The sequence below is a fragment of the Bombus flavifrons genome, chromosome 1 (genome assembly GCF_040668555.2).
Source record: "Bombus flavifrons isolate JBK064 chromosome 1, iyBomFlav1_principal, whole genome shotgun sequence".
NCBI classification, from domain to species: domain Eukaryota; kingdom Metazoa; phylum Arthropoda; class Insecta; order Hymenoptera; family Apidae; genus Bombus; species Bombus flavifrons.
Genome location: NC_138442.1, coordinates 4,784,839 through 4,803,214, shown reverse-complemented (window position 1 = coordinate 4,803,214; position 18,376 = coordinate 4,784,839). Strand labels below are relative to the sequence as shown.

Here is an 18,376-nt window from a genome sequence, read left to right as displayed (position 1 = left end):
TCTATACTAGATTTATAACACTAAATGAGGGTTCTACATATACAGTTAACCAGTCTAAAATAAGTCACACAAGTCATTATATGCATATCGAAACCTTATCATTAAAGATATTCAAACTTGGTTATATTCACATTATATGACGATATCACGAAAAATTTCCGTTAAAGTTATGAATAAATGGATCAAATTCTTCAGTACTATAAATCTAATCGCTTTAGCAAATCAAATAGTCGGAAATAACCTTCTTAATATTGGAGATTCGAATTGTGACAAGAGTTTCGAACGATTATTTAAATGGAGGTCTGTTACGTACGGCTTTCAAGAGGCTAAAGTCGTGAACAAACCGATTTTTCTACTCATCCATAAAATGCAATGCCCTTCTTGTCAAAAATTAAAACAGAAATTTTCTAACTCCGTGCGATTGATGGATCTTAGCGATCGGTATGTATCGAAATATGTACATACGTGTATGAACATAAATATACATCATTACTGAAACCTATGCTACCAACCATGTCTGGAACTGATTAATATTAATTTTATTACCATTAGATGACGCTACAGTGGCGTCAAATATTTTTTACACAACTAATCACAATCTTTCGTCGACCATTAATTAATATGAATTTTATTGCATCATGCCATAAGCAATGCGACTTTTTTAGTTAAGTTTGGAACAATGAAAGTTATTATTATCGAAGTTTTGTAAAAAAAATTAAAATAGAAAACTTAATAGGGAAAAGTAAACAATTGTAAAAAATATAGGAAAATTTATCATTGGTCAGTTACCACAGCTAATTTTTTATTTTTATCTAGTATATGAAAACTAACGACCGCATTCCATATAAAATGATACTCCATAGTACAATATTTATTATATATTATTATATATTAGTATAGTATAGTATAAGTGTTTATAATACTTTAGCAAACACATTCTTAAAATAATCAGCCCTGTAGTTTATTTAATTATATTTTTAATGAATTACAGATTTGTGATGATAAAAGCGGAAATGGGATATGATGCAGCTTTAGATGATGAAAAATTTCAACCAGATGGGAAGTATGTGCCTAGAATATTATTCTTCACATCTAACGGTGACTTTATCGAGGAGGCATATAACAATCATGCAGATGCGGATAAGGAATATAGATTTTTTTACAAGAATCCTTCGGAAATTATAAATACCATGCTGTTGGTTTTGAAAAATTATTCTAAAGAGCCATTGCGAGTAATATTTCAATATGAGGAATTGTTGCATCTAGAAACTTGTGATATGGAAGATGATATTCTTGTTCCGACTCTCTTACATTAATAATGTAACATTAACCTTTGAAACATGTATGACATGGAGCTATATATGTAATTTATTAGGTTTATAATAATCTTAACTTATAATAGATAACATTAGATGATTTATTTCTTACTAAAAGTACTAAAAAAGTGATATAACTCAATTTAATTTTGTACTTATAGATAATATTGGAACCCATTCACATTTCCCACTTTTCCTTTTTATTACTTAAAAAGACGAATTAAATAGTAAGGAAAGGTATAATTAAACTAACGAGAGGAATGTTTTTTAAAGAACGCAAGTAGATAAATACGATACATATATTTATATATTACATTTATTTCTCCAACTACAGAAATTTTCTTTTAGAGAACATTACAAGTGAGTCGAATTAATTTAACTTGACTAAATGAAATTAAAAATCATTGTTCTAATTCAATTCTTTATAAATATCAAAAATAAATAAATGAATTTATACAGATTGTCAAAATAAGGAAACAATGAAAAGAAAGAAGACAAACAACCAAAATAGATATCGTGAAACTTTTCTCTGAATGGATTAATATGTAACCAATCTGAATGCGAGCCTGCAGCAGGCGTAACCTTTTCAACACTGTTCCCAATGTTCGAGTCTGCGCCCATACATTAAACACCCATGCACATCAACCTATCACCAGCTCGTACCAGCAACCCTAACGGCGCTTGCGTTTGCAACTGTTTCCATATCGTGTAATGCTGCCGTATTGGTCGACACTGTCTCACTAAGGGTTGCTAACCACGCCCATTTTACCCTCTAGAAACATAGTGCGTTGATACATGCGTTTATCGTGCACGTGACTTTCTTAAAAACAACTGGTTTTCATTTCAATTACATTAGGTACAAATGATGTATTATTATCGGTGATTAACTGAAAAATGTTTAAGTTGTATTATAATGTATTATAATGTTTAAGTAATGTATATCTTAGAAACTATAACAAATTGGAGGAATATTTCAGTTTACAAAGATTTGACACAATTATGAAATTTTTTGGAGTGCCTACGCTAATATTATAATACGGTTTGCATAAAGTTTGGTAACTTTATTAGTGAGATTAGTTAGAAATTGTATTACTGAGAAATGCAAGAAAGTTGAAAATAAAACAATCTTGTCTTTCTGTTTGAATCAAAATTACTCAAGGATATCTGGGTTATAAATGACCACAATAATGTACATTAAAATATCTAATATTAAAATGTACATATATTTTACTTTTATTCAATATTGCATATTTCATCATTAATCATTTTCATTGTACTAAATATAACGTGCTAAACAAGATAAAATATGTAAAAAGCAAGTTTCTACTTTACTGCAACAATACCAGTTGAGGATTAAAATCAAAGACCCAATGTTAAGTCCAACTCGAGGATCGTAAAGGGTCTAAAGTATCCACATTACCATTATTCCCATGACCAACGTCTATTGGAAACAGACGTTAGATGTACTCGCGGTTGCACGAGCGCGATTCCTGGGGCAGAGAAACGGCACGTAGAGAAACGTGCACGCATATGGGTTATGTATGGATCTCGGTGTGTTCTGTGTTTGAAGGGTTGCAGATAATATATAGCCCGTTTCGGCGGAGAGAGCTTTTTAGCTTTGACCGTTTCATCCGGCGTCGGTCGGCCCCGTGTGCTATTGCGCCCCGTAATATCGACGATGCCTATATCCATGGTCCGTCACGTTTATTTTTTTTCCTCTCTTTCCCTTTCACCATCCTCTTCCTTCCTTTGGGACGGGCGACAGACCTCGGATTCGTTTGCAGTCCTGTGGCCCCATGTTTCTCGCTCTCTCTGCGGTCGGGGTTTTAAAAAATGAGCCAGGACATTATTTTTACGCGACCCTCCGCCTCCGCCTCCTCCTCCTCCCTTCCGGTTCAGCCGTGATTCGAGTGACCGGGGTCCAGTCCTCGTCGTCGTCGTTTCCGCCGGCGCAGCTTGCAATGTGCCGCATCAGCGAATGTGCAAAAATTCAAGGGAGAGAAATAGAGGTGGTGTTAGGGGAGGATTCGAGGCTGGTGAAGGGTGGGGAAACGAGGAAAACCGTTTCCGCGAAAGATGAAAATGGGAGAAAGTGAGAGAGAGAGAAGAGGGGGAGGAGAAAAAGTTGCGGCGAGGTGTGAAAGTGAGAGAAAAAGGGGAAGAGTGGTGGAGGGAGCGAGAGAGGGAAGGAAAAAGATTATATATCTCTCGTCTCTCACGTCCGTCCGTTCGTACAGTCGTTTTCAGGGTATGGATGTGGCCTCGCGGATATATCGGCGCCGTGGAAGCCATTTTCAATTCAATCTGTTAAAAGCACGTCAAAAAGTCATACGGTATTTCACCGGCGCGGTAGATCGCGGCGAGACCGCAGGCTTCATCCGGCGACGGTGCCGCGGTGAATGCCACCCGTGCCCTATGGATCTGTCGAAATATATGCCTCTGCATACGCCGCTCTCCATCTGACACCGTTCTCTCTATATGTATATACTATTTTCCTATCTTTAATACAAACACCAACCATGGTTCTATGAATGCTGAGGGTATATGTTCTTATTGATTCTTGGTCTCTCTAGATATTCTCTTGTCTTTGTCTTTAATGTGAAGCTTTTGTCGTTTAAACGTGACTACTTTTTATCGTATCGGTCATTAATGTATTTCTCGTGTCACGAGGGCTGCTTTTTTTTTTTTTTAGTAGTAATTCAGAATTTTAGATTCTTCCGTTATTACAATTTAAGACTTCCTGGTATAAGGTTTAAATAGAGATTGTGTCGTGACATCTCACCAGCAAAATGATGCAGGTCTAATGTCTACTAACGCGTGTTTGTTAACTCTTCAGTAGGTAGGATTTCATTTAGATTATGTTCAAACCTTGTCTTCCTCATATTTTTAAATCCTCCTATGTGTGTTCATCCTATATGTAAAAAGTTATATCAGAGGTATTGCAAGGTAGATTGTGACTCTAAAAACCATATATCGGTAATTATTTGAGCGATTTAAATTGCTTGAAATTTTTAAAAGTGAAAAAATGTTTATAAAAACATAGAATCCTTTCTTTTACCTAACACAGATATAGTGTTGCAATTGAAATAATACGATTTGTTTGTTTGTTGATGGCTTCCTCGTCGACAGATCGCAGAGAATTCACCCACGCAAGTATCGGAGATTAAGATCAACCTGGTTTTGTACCTGTTCTTCTTTACTCGTTTGACATAGCGACCTATGGTCTAATCTCTCTTATCCGATCAGAAACGATTTGATCAGCTGTTTCTTCGGTGTTGTTGATCTGTGTGATGTTGGCAAACACTGTAACTCGATACAGACGCGATTTTGATCTTAATCTCCTGTTTTCTCTAGTGTAAACAGCCGGAGGGAGCAGTGGGTAGTGTACAAAATACGTTCTTACTCGTGATACCTGCTACCACCGATAAATCAGTTACATCTGGAAACATTCTAAGATCCTAGGGTAAGAATCGTGGGAGAATCCTTAAAGGAGCTGTTATTCTTGGTCTAGATGCCTGAGAGTATACTTTATATACTGTATCTTTTGATATTTTTTTCATTCTTTGTTGCCATAATTTTAGATACGTTTCAATCTATATTTGTTCATACGGGGAGTAAGGGGAAAACGTTAGCGATTTTAACATTAAAATATAAAGAGAATTTAAAAGCTTTTGCGAGATTCCGTGTTTTCTTCCCTCATACTTCGTACAGAAAGCAATCTCAGATTTAAAAAATATGTATATCCGAGGTAAATAATAAATCACAATGAAATGATATAAAACACTTAGAATACTAGATTCTTCCCATTATCGAAAGTTTCAAGGTATCAATAAAGTTTGTTAAAATGTTTAAATAACAAATTTCGATTGAACAAATAAAATTCTTGAAACTCGATAAATATACTTTCAGAGTTACTTAATCTCTATGCATTATTAAATATTTGTTAATTATCTACATTTAAATATGGTTGAATATTGAGTACCTGCATTTAATATTCGCGAGGGAAATTAATCAATACTTAGGATGTTTTTATTAGGCTGCAATTTGTAATAATTCGGGGATGCAGAAAATCGTGTACTCGGTTTATAATTGCATGGATCGCGTAAACGGGAGTGCACGAGGAGGGGTTGGCTGATACTTTAAAAGCAGGTGTGCATTACCATAGCTATTGGTTTATTGATTTATCCATCGGCGCGTACGTACGCTTTGAGTGGCTGATATGCCAGAGTAAAAAATGGTCCGTGTTGGTGTAGATCGACGGCATCGACGAATACCGTTTCGCGTTGCGGGCTTTTAATGTTGCTCAAACCATCATTGCGTTCTCACTAATGATGCACGAGCATGGATTAATCGGTTCGTAACCGCGCTGAAACGTGCCATTCACTGGAGAGTGCACGGTCAAACGCATTACTTTCGTTTTATCAATTTTCTATTCTGCCAACAATCCAACGATGACGTACACTTGAAAATAAACGTATGTTTATGTCTTTACGCTATTTATCATTATGTCACTGTTTTACATGCAACACATTGTACTACGCGTTGATATAATTATTGAAAAAAGAAAAAAATATATCACATAGACCTTAAATATAGATATTAAATATTAATGTATAAAATAACTAGATATGCATATCTATTGCGCTTACTAGTTTATAGGATACGTATTGTAAACTACTTCTTCTAAATAATTTATAATTATCATAACACAATACCTTTGTAACGAGCTGCCACAAATAAGTAAAATTTTAGGTTGCATTGCATCTCTTTTTCTTGCTATGTATTTCTTGCTATGTATTTCTGGACCGTATGTATATAAAGGCGCTACGATGAAAGTTACATTGTTTACTTTTAGGTTAGAATCACTTGTATATATTATAAAAACTTACCTTATGGGAATAGTATACTTACTTACAATTAGTATAGTTAGAATATAAAGAATGTGTTTATGGTATTTATCTATATTTCGCGGTTTTCGTGTAACACGTAGTGCTATTTGCATACTTTTAAAAGAACTAGAAAAAAATGATACGAAAAAGAAAATATCAGAAGAATTCTGAATAGCTTCTAATGATATGTAATGTGAATTTGAATATTGTATGTACCTATTACGTGTAATGTGACACAAGCAGCCATAAGTACGAATAACCATTATTGAAATGCAAATACCGGTTTCTTCGAAACTACACCGATATAGTTACTTTCATTCGCATGACTAAGTCAAAAGAGTAATAGTGCCATTGTGAGCGTTACGCGAGCCGAACGTGCATTGTTGTACGCAACGCCTGTAGACAGGCAGGAGTAGAGGTTAGGTAAGCAGAGAGATATACAGGATCTAAATCGCAGAATGCTTAATACATAGAATGCTTTTATTCGGTTCTCATTGCGAGGTAAATAACATCTGTACATTAGATCACTATAAAATCGGTCGCCATTCGTGAACGACAATAGGGCTTCCCCCCATTGAAACCTCATTGTAGAATATGATTCAAGAAAGGCTCGTCGCTATGACGTTGTGTGCCCGTGTGGTTTACAGAGAGTGGAACTCGATGGATCTGAAAAAGAAAGAAACGGAGAAGAAAAGCAAAAAAGGAAAGAGAAACAGACGAAAAGAGATGGACTAACCGCGAGCAATCGTGACCGAGCGAATCGAGGTAAAAAAGGAAAAAGAGAAAGATAAAGATTTAAAAAAAAGAAAGAAGTGGAGGAATAAGGAAAAAAAGAGAAAAATAAAAAAAAGAAAGAGAAAGGATATATTCCTTCCACGAAAGGGACGAAGAAGGCGCGCACGGTTAAAAACAGTCCCGACGAAACAAAAGGCGGAGCATAGAGAGAAACGTCTGAGCATCGCTCGCATTGTATTTTACGTTGGAACGGGTTTTAAATAAAAGAGTAATGTGTTTGTCCGTTTTGCCTCCACCAGCACGATAGAAAATACACACGTCTGATACGCGCTTCTGTACGCATAGTTTATCGAGGGTGAGTAGGTAGGTGGGTACGTGGTTAGGTATGTCCCCCTTTCACCCCGAGCCAGATATAAACTCTTAACATCTTGGTGGAACAGCATGTTCGGCCAATCGGGTAGATGCGCGGGCGTGGCCGTGCCTAAGCGCGGCTTTGCGTTTGGCCGAAGCCCCGGGGTGGAACACTGTGGCACAGTGTTTTATTTCGCGCAACTGTGGAGGGGCTGTTAGTTTCTGCCCTATCCCTCCCTGGTAAATTCCTTCTCTCTTTCCCCTCTCGCTCTTTCTTTCTTCTTTTGCCTATTCATCTCTCTCCTAAACGTTCCACTTCGCTTTAACGTCGGTCTCTTTCGTGCTCATTCGTTTCTTTTCGTATTACTGTATTCCCACCCGGACGGTACCCCTCTCCTCTTCACTTTTCCACCTTCTTCCACGTTTTTCCTCTACACTTTCCGTTTCTATCTCTATCCATCTCTTCTCTCTTTCCCTCGTTTCGTTCTTCTCTGCCCTCTTGACTGCTTCCTGGTCCCCTCGCGACATTCTAAAAGTCCCCTCCCACCCCTCGATATTCCCTACTCCCCTCCTCCGCGTGAGCGCGCCCCCCACCTCCTTATTCGTCCGCCTTCAGCTCCCTCTTTGCTGCTGACACCATCACCGCCACCGCTTCTCTGTCTCTCCACGCTACCTGAATCGACTCTCCCGGGATGCTGCAATTGTTGACAATGCCCAGAGAGTGAGAGAGAGTGCTGCGAGAGGAGTCGGGGCGATTCCGCATTTCGTACCCCGACACCCGTACGAACGGTGGTGCCGCCGCTCTTCTCTGCCGGCGAACTTTCGGAAGTGTAGGCGCGTGCGCGTGCTATTAGAGCTATCTCTCTTCGCCCAACTGGTACACCATTTCCTCCGTCTTTATTCCTTCTTTCACTCTATTACATCCGTCTCTCTCTTTCTCGTCATCTCGTTCCTCGTTTCGCTGTACGGTGCCGGTTCGAGAGTTTCTACCGAACAGCGTTAAATGTGATTTCTTCGGTTGAAGTAAGAAGAGCCCGTGTACCGCTTAACGCTGTGGGCCTCCTTTATCGACCAATGATTCAGTGTGGCCACTGACGCGGCCAAATATACGAGGTATACATATACAGTGTGCATATCCTGGAAACGATAAAATATATGTACTGATAAAAATATCGGTTACGTGAGTTAATAAATCGGTTATGAGAAATACTCGGTAGTGAACGATTTTACGCGACGGGTGTTAGAATGGGAGCGACGCGTGTCAGTGCGAACTGGGCTTTATGCTCGGCCCAAAACGATTGTCCTCGGTGATCGAGCCTATTCTATTGTGAGTTTAATGACGATGCCTACTGATCCGTGATCCTTGTTGATTTTATCGCTCTTTCGTACAGTGGTCATTCACTGGTTTTGTTTTTTTTTGTTTTTTACGTTTTTCATTGATCACGTTGATTCGATTGTTGTTCATTATATATTGAAACAATGTCGTTACCGCGGGGTGTCGGTCTTGGTGTCGACGTTGGTCAATTGATGCAACATCAGCAACAGCAGCAACAACATCACGTGCTACCAGCCGCGTTCTTCCTTCGTGCCAGTGCCGAGAGATATCAAAGGACACCGAAGTGTGCGAGATGCCGTAATCACGGCGTTGTTTCCGCGTTGAAGGGTCACAAACGGTACTGTCGTTGGCGGGACTGCGTGTGTGCTAAATGTACACTGATCGCTGAGAGACAACGGGTTATGGCTGCTCAGGTAAACTGTTGTTATAAAATCTTTGTCAAACAAGACGAATTATTGTTCGATTTTGATAATATCTGTGAGAATAATAATTTGTTTGGATAACATAATGATTTGTAAGAACTGTTCAAATAGTGATGTATTAAGTTTGATCAATGAGAAGAGTTCGTATAGTGGTACATATCTAGAAGCTCTAAAGAATGTGAGGTTAAATAAAACGTCGTGATACAGTTATCTATCCTTGATTGTCAAGAAGTAATAATTTTCTTTCAAAAGATATCCTTTGCTAATAAGCAGAATAAATAAACGCAGTTGTATATATTTTACAATGATTTGTCGTTAAATGGTCAAATATCTATTTCGAACATCATTGTTCTTTAGACAGATATTACATCATATAATTACTTTATTTAGAATTTTACAATATAATCATATTTTAAATTCTATACATTTTATACAAGTTATATGAAATGCAACATAATCATTATCTTATTAGTTGAAATTATATTTAGATGCTTTACGATCAAAATCTTTTTTTTTTAAATTAGCTATACTTGAATGCTTTAAGGACGATTGAATTTAAAAATGTTACCTAAAGTATCTCTAAAAAAGTGATACTTTAGTGATATCGCTAAAAAAGTGTCGCTAGCAAAAAATACATAGTGACAGGTTTATAGCCGGTAATGGTTCGATAATGTGTTAAAATAAATAGATAAAATTGTTACTGTAATAATTAAAGAATATATACATATATGTGTACAATCAAGGAAGCGTGAACTAATTCAATTGGGATCGGCACGAGGGTCTTTCGAAACATGTGATACACTTCTCTTACTGTTTTACATGCTTTTGAACACGAATAGAAAATTAAACACTTGTACCATTATTGGAACTCTAGAAATAATGATACTCTTAATCCTAGTCTTTAAAGTACGAGCGTCTCATTATATTTCTTCAAAGAGTCACGAATAATGTTTTGAATACGTAGTTTGATCACTTTGATCCTCGTTGGATCGTAACATTAAACCCACTCGAGGTCCTGAATTGAGGATCCTTATACCCTCTTATATAGGTTAGGTTATTTTAATACTCATATCGCTGCCTTTGTAACTAGATTAAGATAGTCAATATTGTAATAGGGAAGCTAAAAATAATAAGAACATCAAGTGATTTCTCTATCTTCACCATTAAACTAATATTACTAGTGCTTTATAAGAAACAAGTTACCAGTGTTAGTAAATTTTAGTGCATTAGAATAGTACAGTTTTTCAAGCAAATCTCTAAACTACAAGTTAACAGATCTACCCTCTATTAAATGTATGATTATAAATCGTACATAAAAACGGTTATAACAGAAATCTTTATCCTACAATTTATAACTTGACAAAGTCGCTTTATTGCGTAGAAGGGTGCAAATACCTTTTTCCTTTATTTTTTTGATATTTGATAACCAAAAGCAACTAGGATTTATAAACCATATAATTCCATCGAAAACTCAAAAATAGCCATTTGAACCAATGAAAATTAAAATTCTCCTATTTCACCCACAACGAATATCCATTTCAGTTCTACACTCAAGAATGAGCATCCATAATTCAACTTAATTCTCAACTGATATCATTAGATCATATACGAATCACAATAGTTTACATTAATTTATTCAATTTTAAATTACTATATTTTAATTCGTATTTCTTACTTGAGCATTCTGACGTATGATCCAATGGTCATTACTTGAAGGTTAAAGAAAAAGAAATCAAAACGTATTTTGTCCTAGCAATTTCAATTCCTGAACTGACAAAGAAACAATTCGCAGGTCGCGTTACGGAGGCAGCAGGCGCAGGAGGAAAGCGAAGCTCGCGAGTTGGGCCTGCAATTGCAGTACAATGCAGGCAGCTGCACCACCGCACCCGTGTTGCCTGGCGCAGCGAATGCTACCACTCCAGCTGGCAGTCCGCCCCCGCACCCGGCCCATGTAGCGAGTCCTGCCGGCCTGGCAATTCCGGCGGCTGCGGCTGCTGCGGCGGCGGCCGCCGCTGCGCATATCCAAACGCAACTCCAACACCAACAGCCTGATTGCGGTCTCCTACAGCGGAAAAGACTCCCCCAAGACGAGTATCGGCAGCCCAAGGTCGAGAAACAGGAATCAATCACCGGTGGAATTGGCGGTGAGTGAAATTTTAGTTTGCAATTGTAATTACCGATATTGTACTCGAAATATGCAACGTTTCCTGTTATACATATACATACGTACAATATATCTTGATAGAAAATGGTGACATTAAGGAATCAATTTAATGAGTCAGCTTGCGAGCGAGTTCAATTTTACTTGGAATTGCGGAATGTCGTGAATGGAGGATGTAAGGTTTCTCATGACGCACAACTTAATATTGACGATATTTAGGAATCAATTGCTAATAATATTATTAACGAGTGGAATTTTACCTTGGGATTATTGTAATTGGAAAGATATGTTAATTACGTTGAGTATGCTGAAGCTACAAACTGTGGAATTTGGCTTTGGACTTGCGGAATGTTGTAATCAAAGGCTATAACATTTTTAATCACACGTAACATGATATTGGTGATAAAGATAGTGATCTCTAATGAAATTTCACATTAATGTAATTTCAGAGTTATTGCAACTGGGGAATATGTATAGTATAGTATGTATTCCACGCGTTACGTATTTTAACATTAATAATAACGATATGGAGAAATCGATCATTAATGGAATTCTATGCGATATCTATACAACATTCTGCACAGTTCTATACACAATACAAGATGTGCGTGGTATATTTGTTTGGTAATACCAGCAAATATTTGCAATATTATCAACATCTAAATACTTGACACATACATTCGTCCTTTTCCGCGCATAATACCAGCGATCATTGAGACCAAACAGGTGGGTCATCGTCGAAATCGCGCGCGCGACGCGTTGGCCAGCCTCACGTAAATCAAGAGTGGCACGCACTTTTCGTTCTGATGGGAAGGTGAACAGCACACGCGTATGCACTTCACGGAGGGTGAGAATGAGCCTAGCAAGGAAAGAATGAAGTCTCGAGGAAGGAGCGAAGGGTCGTGTGCGCAGAGAATTAAAAAAAGATGAGAAAAAGAGAAGGAAGGGAAAGAGAGTGGGAGAAGGAAAAGGAAGAAAAAGCCGCCACTAACGAGTATACGAGACTTTAAGCTTTGAGTGGTATAATAAGGGGCCAGGAGTTTGGCCATTATTTACTTAACATTATGGTCTCTGGCCACTTGCCCTATTTAGTCGCGTATGTTCACGCACGTTCCTAATGGGCACTCGTACGCAACTCAACTGTGCTAAACGCATGCGCTCTATCTCTTTCTTTCTCTCTCTCTCTCTCTCTCTTTCTTCCTTTCTTCCTCTTTCTCTCGTACTCTCACGCACGTTCTACTCTTGGTCGCGTGTCATATTTTTGCTGCTCTTATCGCAGTTTGCGGAATTGTCGGAATAGCCATTGGTTACAAGAGCATAAAGAGTAAGTGACGTTGGTTGTCTGAGTCTTCTGTTTTTGTAATCTAGGGTTTAGGAAATTTGAGAATCTCGCCTTTTGAGCTTTTAAGAGCAATGGGATTAGTAGGAAACTTTGGACAATGGTATTATCACTAGGAATATACATCTTTTCTGATATTTTTATACTAAATATAGAATATAGTAACAACCTAATACACTAGAACTAGTGGAATAGATTGTAGATCTCTGCATATTTCTCTACATTCTATTCATTTTTCTATATTGAATTTCCAATAAAATCCACAAACATCCACAATCTGTTAATAACAAATATGTAAAATACAGAAAATAATATAGCTGTTTTCTAGAATTTTTTGCAATAGACAAGCTTTTCACAATCGTTTTTCCTGTCTCTTTCGACTTTCGCGAGGATCTTAAAATCATGGAGATGGAAACTTCGATTTCACTCGGTTTCAATTACACCTACGCCTCCGTCCTTAGACTTGGTCGACACACAGGAGGTCTCTCATCCCTCTGTGAAAGGTGGAGAAGGGTCGCACGAGTAATACACACAGGATATCTCCTCCTGGTTCGATCTTCGAAACAGAGTGCTTACAGTAGTGTGTACAGACGAGGCGCGTCTTCAGTCGAGAAGTTTAGCCGTAATTGAATTTCTCGGGCCAGTGCCTACCACCGCGGGGGATTCTCGACTGGTTTGTTGGTTGGTTCGATGGTCTCCTGTATTCTTGCTAGGTCGAAGATCCTGAGGTTGCCAAGAGAGGGTTCATGCACTCTCGCTCTCTTCCTAGTCGCTTTTCGAGAGGGTCTTCCACGATGATACCGTCTTGTACATCTTCTAGACGAGATTCAGACCCTGAGTTTTAAATTTGAATTATCGAAATTGGTTTTTAAAGTTCGTGAGCTTTTTGGGTTTTAATTGATATCAAATCATATACAAATTATAAACATATAGATAAATGGATATAATACGTTCAATTTTTCTTACTTTTCTCCTAAAATATTTTACACGTTACATTCTTGTACCGGGATGACTTTGACTCTGATTGACTATAATTTGACTTTGAGACTAAATATACTAACTATAGATTAATGTATATTTATAATAATTTATAATAACAATTAAGTTAATCGTATTGAGACTGTCGATATTATATGCATGTATGAGAAATTAAAATATACGAAATGCATATGCAAAAATATGTAAAATATTAAAAATATTGCATTCGTTATATGCAACATTACACTTAGTTCAAACAAAAACATCCACAGTCTAATAATCATATTCTGTGAGACCAGTAAGTGAATAAGCAGTAACATAAATTTTAATACATTATTTTTTGCAAGCAATACGAACATATTGAAATAATTCCATCAATATACTATTACTTATACTACACATACACTGCCGGCCGTAAGTAATACGAAACGAATTTTACTTTAACGAATTTTACTTTATTTAGTCTTTTCCATTATAGGATACCTATAACATAAATAAATTCAGAAATTTACAATAAAGTAACCAAGAGCTAAAGGCAAATGAAAAATATTTACTCCGCACTACTCAGAAAGTATCCAATTATATTCATAGCCGGCCGTGTGCGTTTTTCCAATGATATTATCAAATTTGTTCTGCATATTCATAACTCGACTTACATACTCGTATGTAAGTACTATATGTATATCATTAAAACGGAATAATATACTTACACGGAGAGACGATTACTCGTAAAAGGAGGATGCGACGTAGATTTGGTCTTTCCAGGGAGGACTCCTCGAATGTTAGGTAGGATACGCTTTGTACCGAGTCGTACACACGCGAAATGGAAGAACGTTCCTTTTGTGTGTACGCGCGCGGTACACCCTTTATCCCCCGAAGGATCACTTGGTCTCTCCTTCGTCTAACCCCGGGGACCATTATCCAGCCAGTTTCTCACAGTAGAAGCTTCTTCGAGTGTCCAAGAAACTTTGTGAAAGACCAGTTCGCTTCCGTTCTTCCTCTTTCGTGGCTGCGGAGGACACCAGGAAATTATTTCAGTCGACCGTGCAACGTTCGCCCTCGGCACCGATCTTCTCTAACCCTCCAGTGCTTAAGCTCTGCCTCGCTTCTTCTTCCTCCGATATCTACCGGTGCAGTACGATGATATCGCGTTCAACAGAGTCTGTTTAAAGGGATCTTCTGTGGCGACGTCGAGGAAACTTTTCCCAGTTTTCCCTGTCATCGTTCGCTGGTCAAAGCGACGCGATGGTAGCATCTGTTGCCAAAGACAGTGTTTGAGATTGTGGTGTGCAGGGATGGCAAATTGAACGATAGCTGTGTCGCTGGTGGTTGATAACGTCAGTTGAGAAATATCTTTTATTACAGATGGGAGATAGATCTATGGGGAAAAATATATCTATTAGGCGAAGATCACGAACCATTCATTTTATTAATAACATGATTAATAATATTAATATTGTTAAAATAATATGAATGTGAAATTGTACAAGTCAATTTTACAAATTACCATCTTCAGCGATTACCATTGATAGGATTAGATAACAGGAAGTATCTAATACGATGAATAATTTTGTTGCAAGACAAAGTTGAAATATATATTAATCGTAAATTAATAAATTACAAATCCTACTTAAAGTTTTGTTTGATGACTTGGCTGCATCATTTCCGCCTACAATAACCTCTATGCAGTCCGTTATTTCTAACAACACGAGGTCTCTTAAGGGTCATAGTATACCACAAGTCTCAGGTATTTGCAATTTGTACGGAGCCCTAGCAACGAGTTTGTCCACTCGTAGAAAGAATGGCGAACGTGGCACGAATAATTACGAAGGCTTATCGCCGATAGAACGAAGGAGATGAAATCCACGATGGGGGCCGGCTACTTACGTTCCGGCGACGTGCCTGGTAACATTGTTTGCAAAGAGTCAGCACGGCTTCGCGGAACAGAAGAGCCCGGTCACGGACTATTCCTACCTATTTGCATAGGTGTAGCCGGTCCTACGAATGCACGTACACGTGCAACGCCGCCGTAGAAGCACGTTTCCCCGAGTGTGTTTGAACAAAACTCCTGCCAGTCGTCCCTCTTTTTATCAGACGTATACCAATGTTAGACAGTGATCCACGAATCCATGCTCTCGATCATGAACTTTCCTGGAAATCCTCCTTTCTGTACATGATTCTTCACGCTATATGACTCGTTATAATCTTTGTATGTTATAGCATATTATAGTGTAGTGGTTTGTTAATCCATTAAGGACTAGGAGCTGTGTTATAACGTGTAAAAAGTTGTATTAATGTAACGTTATTAAGAACACGTATATATAGTATATATGGCATAAGTTGTAGTATTTCCAAGGTACTGAAGAGAGATGTTGCAGAAGAATTGTGTATATTGCAAATGAAAAGTAACGAAGAGTAAAAGCTGAGGACAATTACTTATTTTAGAATATAAATGTTATAGCCATTAACACAACTATATGTTGAAAAATTACGACAGAAATATACACAATATGAAGTAAAGATTAGGTAGATATACAGTCTAGATATAAGGTGGGAATCAAGCAGATATAGCGTAGTCTAAACGTCAAGCAGAAATTAGACGGATATACAATCAGCCAGCTGTAGAATAGAGATTAAAATATTAATAGTATTCACGCATACGGTAACGTAACAGTCTTTGTACATCCTATAAGAATTGTATTCTCATTAAAATGCAATGATACAAAATATCATTGTAAAGTTACTACGTCCTATGTTAATATACTGCCGGCTAAAGTATAGCATACGAGATATACATTTAATATTTGTATTTTAATATTTTATATTGTATTTTAATATTTGTGTCATATATAGATGCTTCTTACGTCGAAAGAAACACGCATCGATAATGGGTTTGTCAGATGATCATCGTCTATAAGCCACGAATCATCGTCGGATATTCGTGTTCGAGTAGCGAACCAAACGTATCACAAACTCGCCAAATCCTTGATCTTTGCATCACAGGTTCCATTTCTCCGCGAATGATTCGTCGACCAGAGGAATATTCACTCGCCGAGAGAAAAAGGTGAGAGGGTAGTAGCAAAGAAGAAGCTAGCCATGGAAATGGAATCAAAGTGTTTTATATTCATCCTCGATGGTTTCCTCTTACTGCACCAGTCTCTGGATCGCTTTTCCAATTTAAAAATGTTATTCGGAAGTTTTCACCGACCACCATCCTCCCGCTCTTCCACTACATTTTTCTCTGTTTAACGACGAAGAAGGAAGAAAGAAAGCGGCTGTGGTTAATCAAACGTGTGCTCTATCGTCGAAAGGGCTTCTTCTTCCTTTTGTTACATCTGCACTCCCGTCCAAGAACAGTTACGCGAGCCGCGCTCTTTTTAATTACGTTCAAAGGTATCGCTTATCACGATCTTTTCATCGAATAAGGTTTTCAGAGAGAAATTGAGGTGGATCTTCGACCACGTGAAATTACAGCGTTGTGAAGGATATTATACGATGGGGACCTTCCTTGTTCAATTATTTAATATAGATAATAATAACGATTAATAGTAGTCACGTGAAATTAAGACGCTGTGGAAGATATTAGAGACTTGGATTGCTTCTTTTTTAGTTGTAGATTGGCTGTTTTCTTTCGTTGAACTGCGTATTTGACTGTATTAATTGGGTATGCTGAATATTATAATAATGACAATTAGTAATGATTATAATATAGCGAGATTTAACTTTTAGCATTGTTTTGATGTATTTTACATACTTTGTACAGGATTTTGTATGTAATTAATCCATTCGTTGCTACTCACGTTGCGTTGATGGAATTATTTAAGTGACAATACGAACGTGATTGTCACGATTTTGTTTTCTGTGCGCTTTCAAAAATTCATTAGACATTGGGTACATAAGAATAGTAATGGTTACTTAAAATACAGTGGTTACAAAAAGTATTTGCACGTGTCCTTACTTTCGAACGAAGCATTTTTAAGCTGTCTTTTTAGAAGTTTCATTTCCATGATACAAAATTTTTGTAGCCATATGAGACCACTACTAAGCAAAAATGCAAAATTGAATGTACTTGTTGCTTTATTAAGTTTCGGCTTCACAATCCGGAAATGGACTTGGTTTTACAATATTTTCTGAAACTCACACATACTTCTATCTTCTTCACAGTTGATTTCACACATACAAGGTTTATAAAGCTAAGCCTATTATTATAGAAAAATATACAAAATCTGGCCGAATAAAATGTTAAAGCACGCGCGACGTAATTTCTTATGGAAAAGTAGGAAAAACATGTAGAGTAACATTTTTTCATTCTCGGCCTAGGTTTCGAGGAAATCGAATTTGAAAATATTTAAGTCGGTATTTAAAAATTTAATAAAATACAAGTATACTCGAACGTAACTAATTCTGGACTAAATAATCGACAGGAGGCAATTTTACGCGCGAAAATAAGTTGAAAATGTAGGATAACATTTTCTCATAAGCCGCTTTGTTTCCAAGAAAAATAAATTGGAAAATTTATCGTATGTATGTACTATGCCGATTCTTAATTAAACATGTTCAAACTCTATTTTCTTGAAAATGACGCATTAAACGGGCAAATTTTATCTTACACTCTTTACTTATTTTCGTATTTCGAATAACGTCCTATTGATTATTTAACCTGTTAACTGCGGAGGTAAAATCAAGCGATTTTAAATAAATGCTCCCATGATAGATTTCACGAAAAAAGTAATGCAAAACGAGGAAGGATTTTTATTCGATAAAAAATTAACAATTCATTGTTGGAAAAGGTTATTACAAAATTTAAAAATTGCCGGAAAATAAAATTCATAAACAAGAAAAATTAAAG

General features: G+C 37.2%; 2 protein-coding genes across 2 annotated transcripts in view; both read left to right on the top strand.

The window, feature by feature from the left end:
* Positions 1-169: 169 nt before the first annotated feature.
* LOC138181349 (thioredoxin domain-containing protein 12) lies at positions 170-1,316 on the top strand. Its single transcript, XM_069116086.1, has 2 exons — positions 170-441; positions 992-1,316. Exons 1-2 carry the CDS (start codon positions 170-172, stop codon positions 1,314-1,316), a joined length of 597 nt encoding a protein of 198 aa, XP_068972187.1.
* Positions 1,317-8,143: 6,827 nt separating this feature from the next.
* dmrt99B (doublesex-Mab related 99B) overlaps positions 8,144-18,376 on the top strand; it is a 30,917-nt gene continuing 20,684 nt past the window's right edge. The window contains exons 1-2 of the mRNA XM_069124290.1: positions 8,144-9,040; positions 10,842-11,193. Of these exons, the coding sequence (XP_068980391.1) occupies positions 8,771-9,040; positions 10,842-11,193 (622 nt within the window). The 5' untranslated portion in view covers positions 8,144-8,770. The remainder of the gene's footprint in view (positions 9,041-10,841; positions 11,194-18,376) is intronic.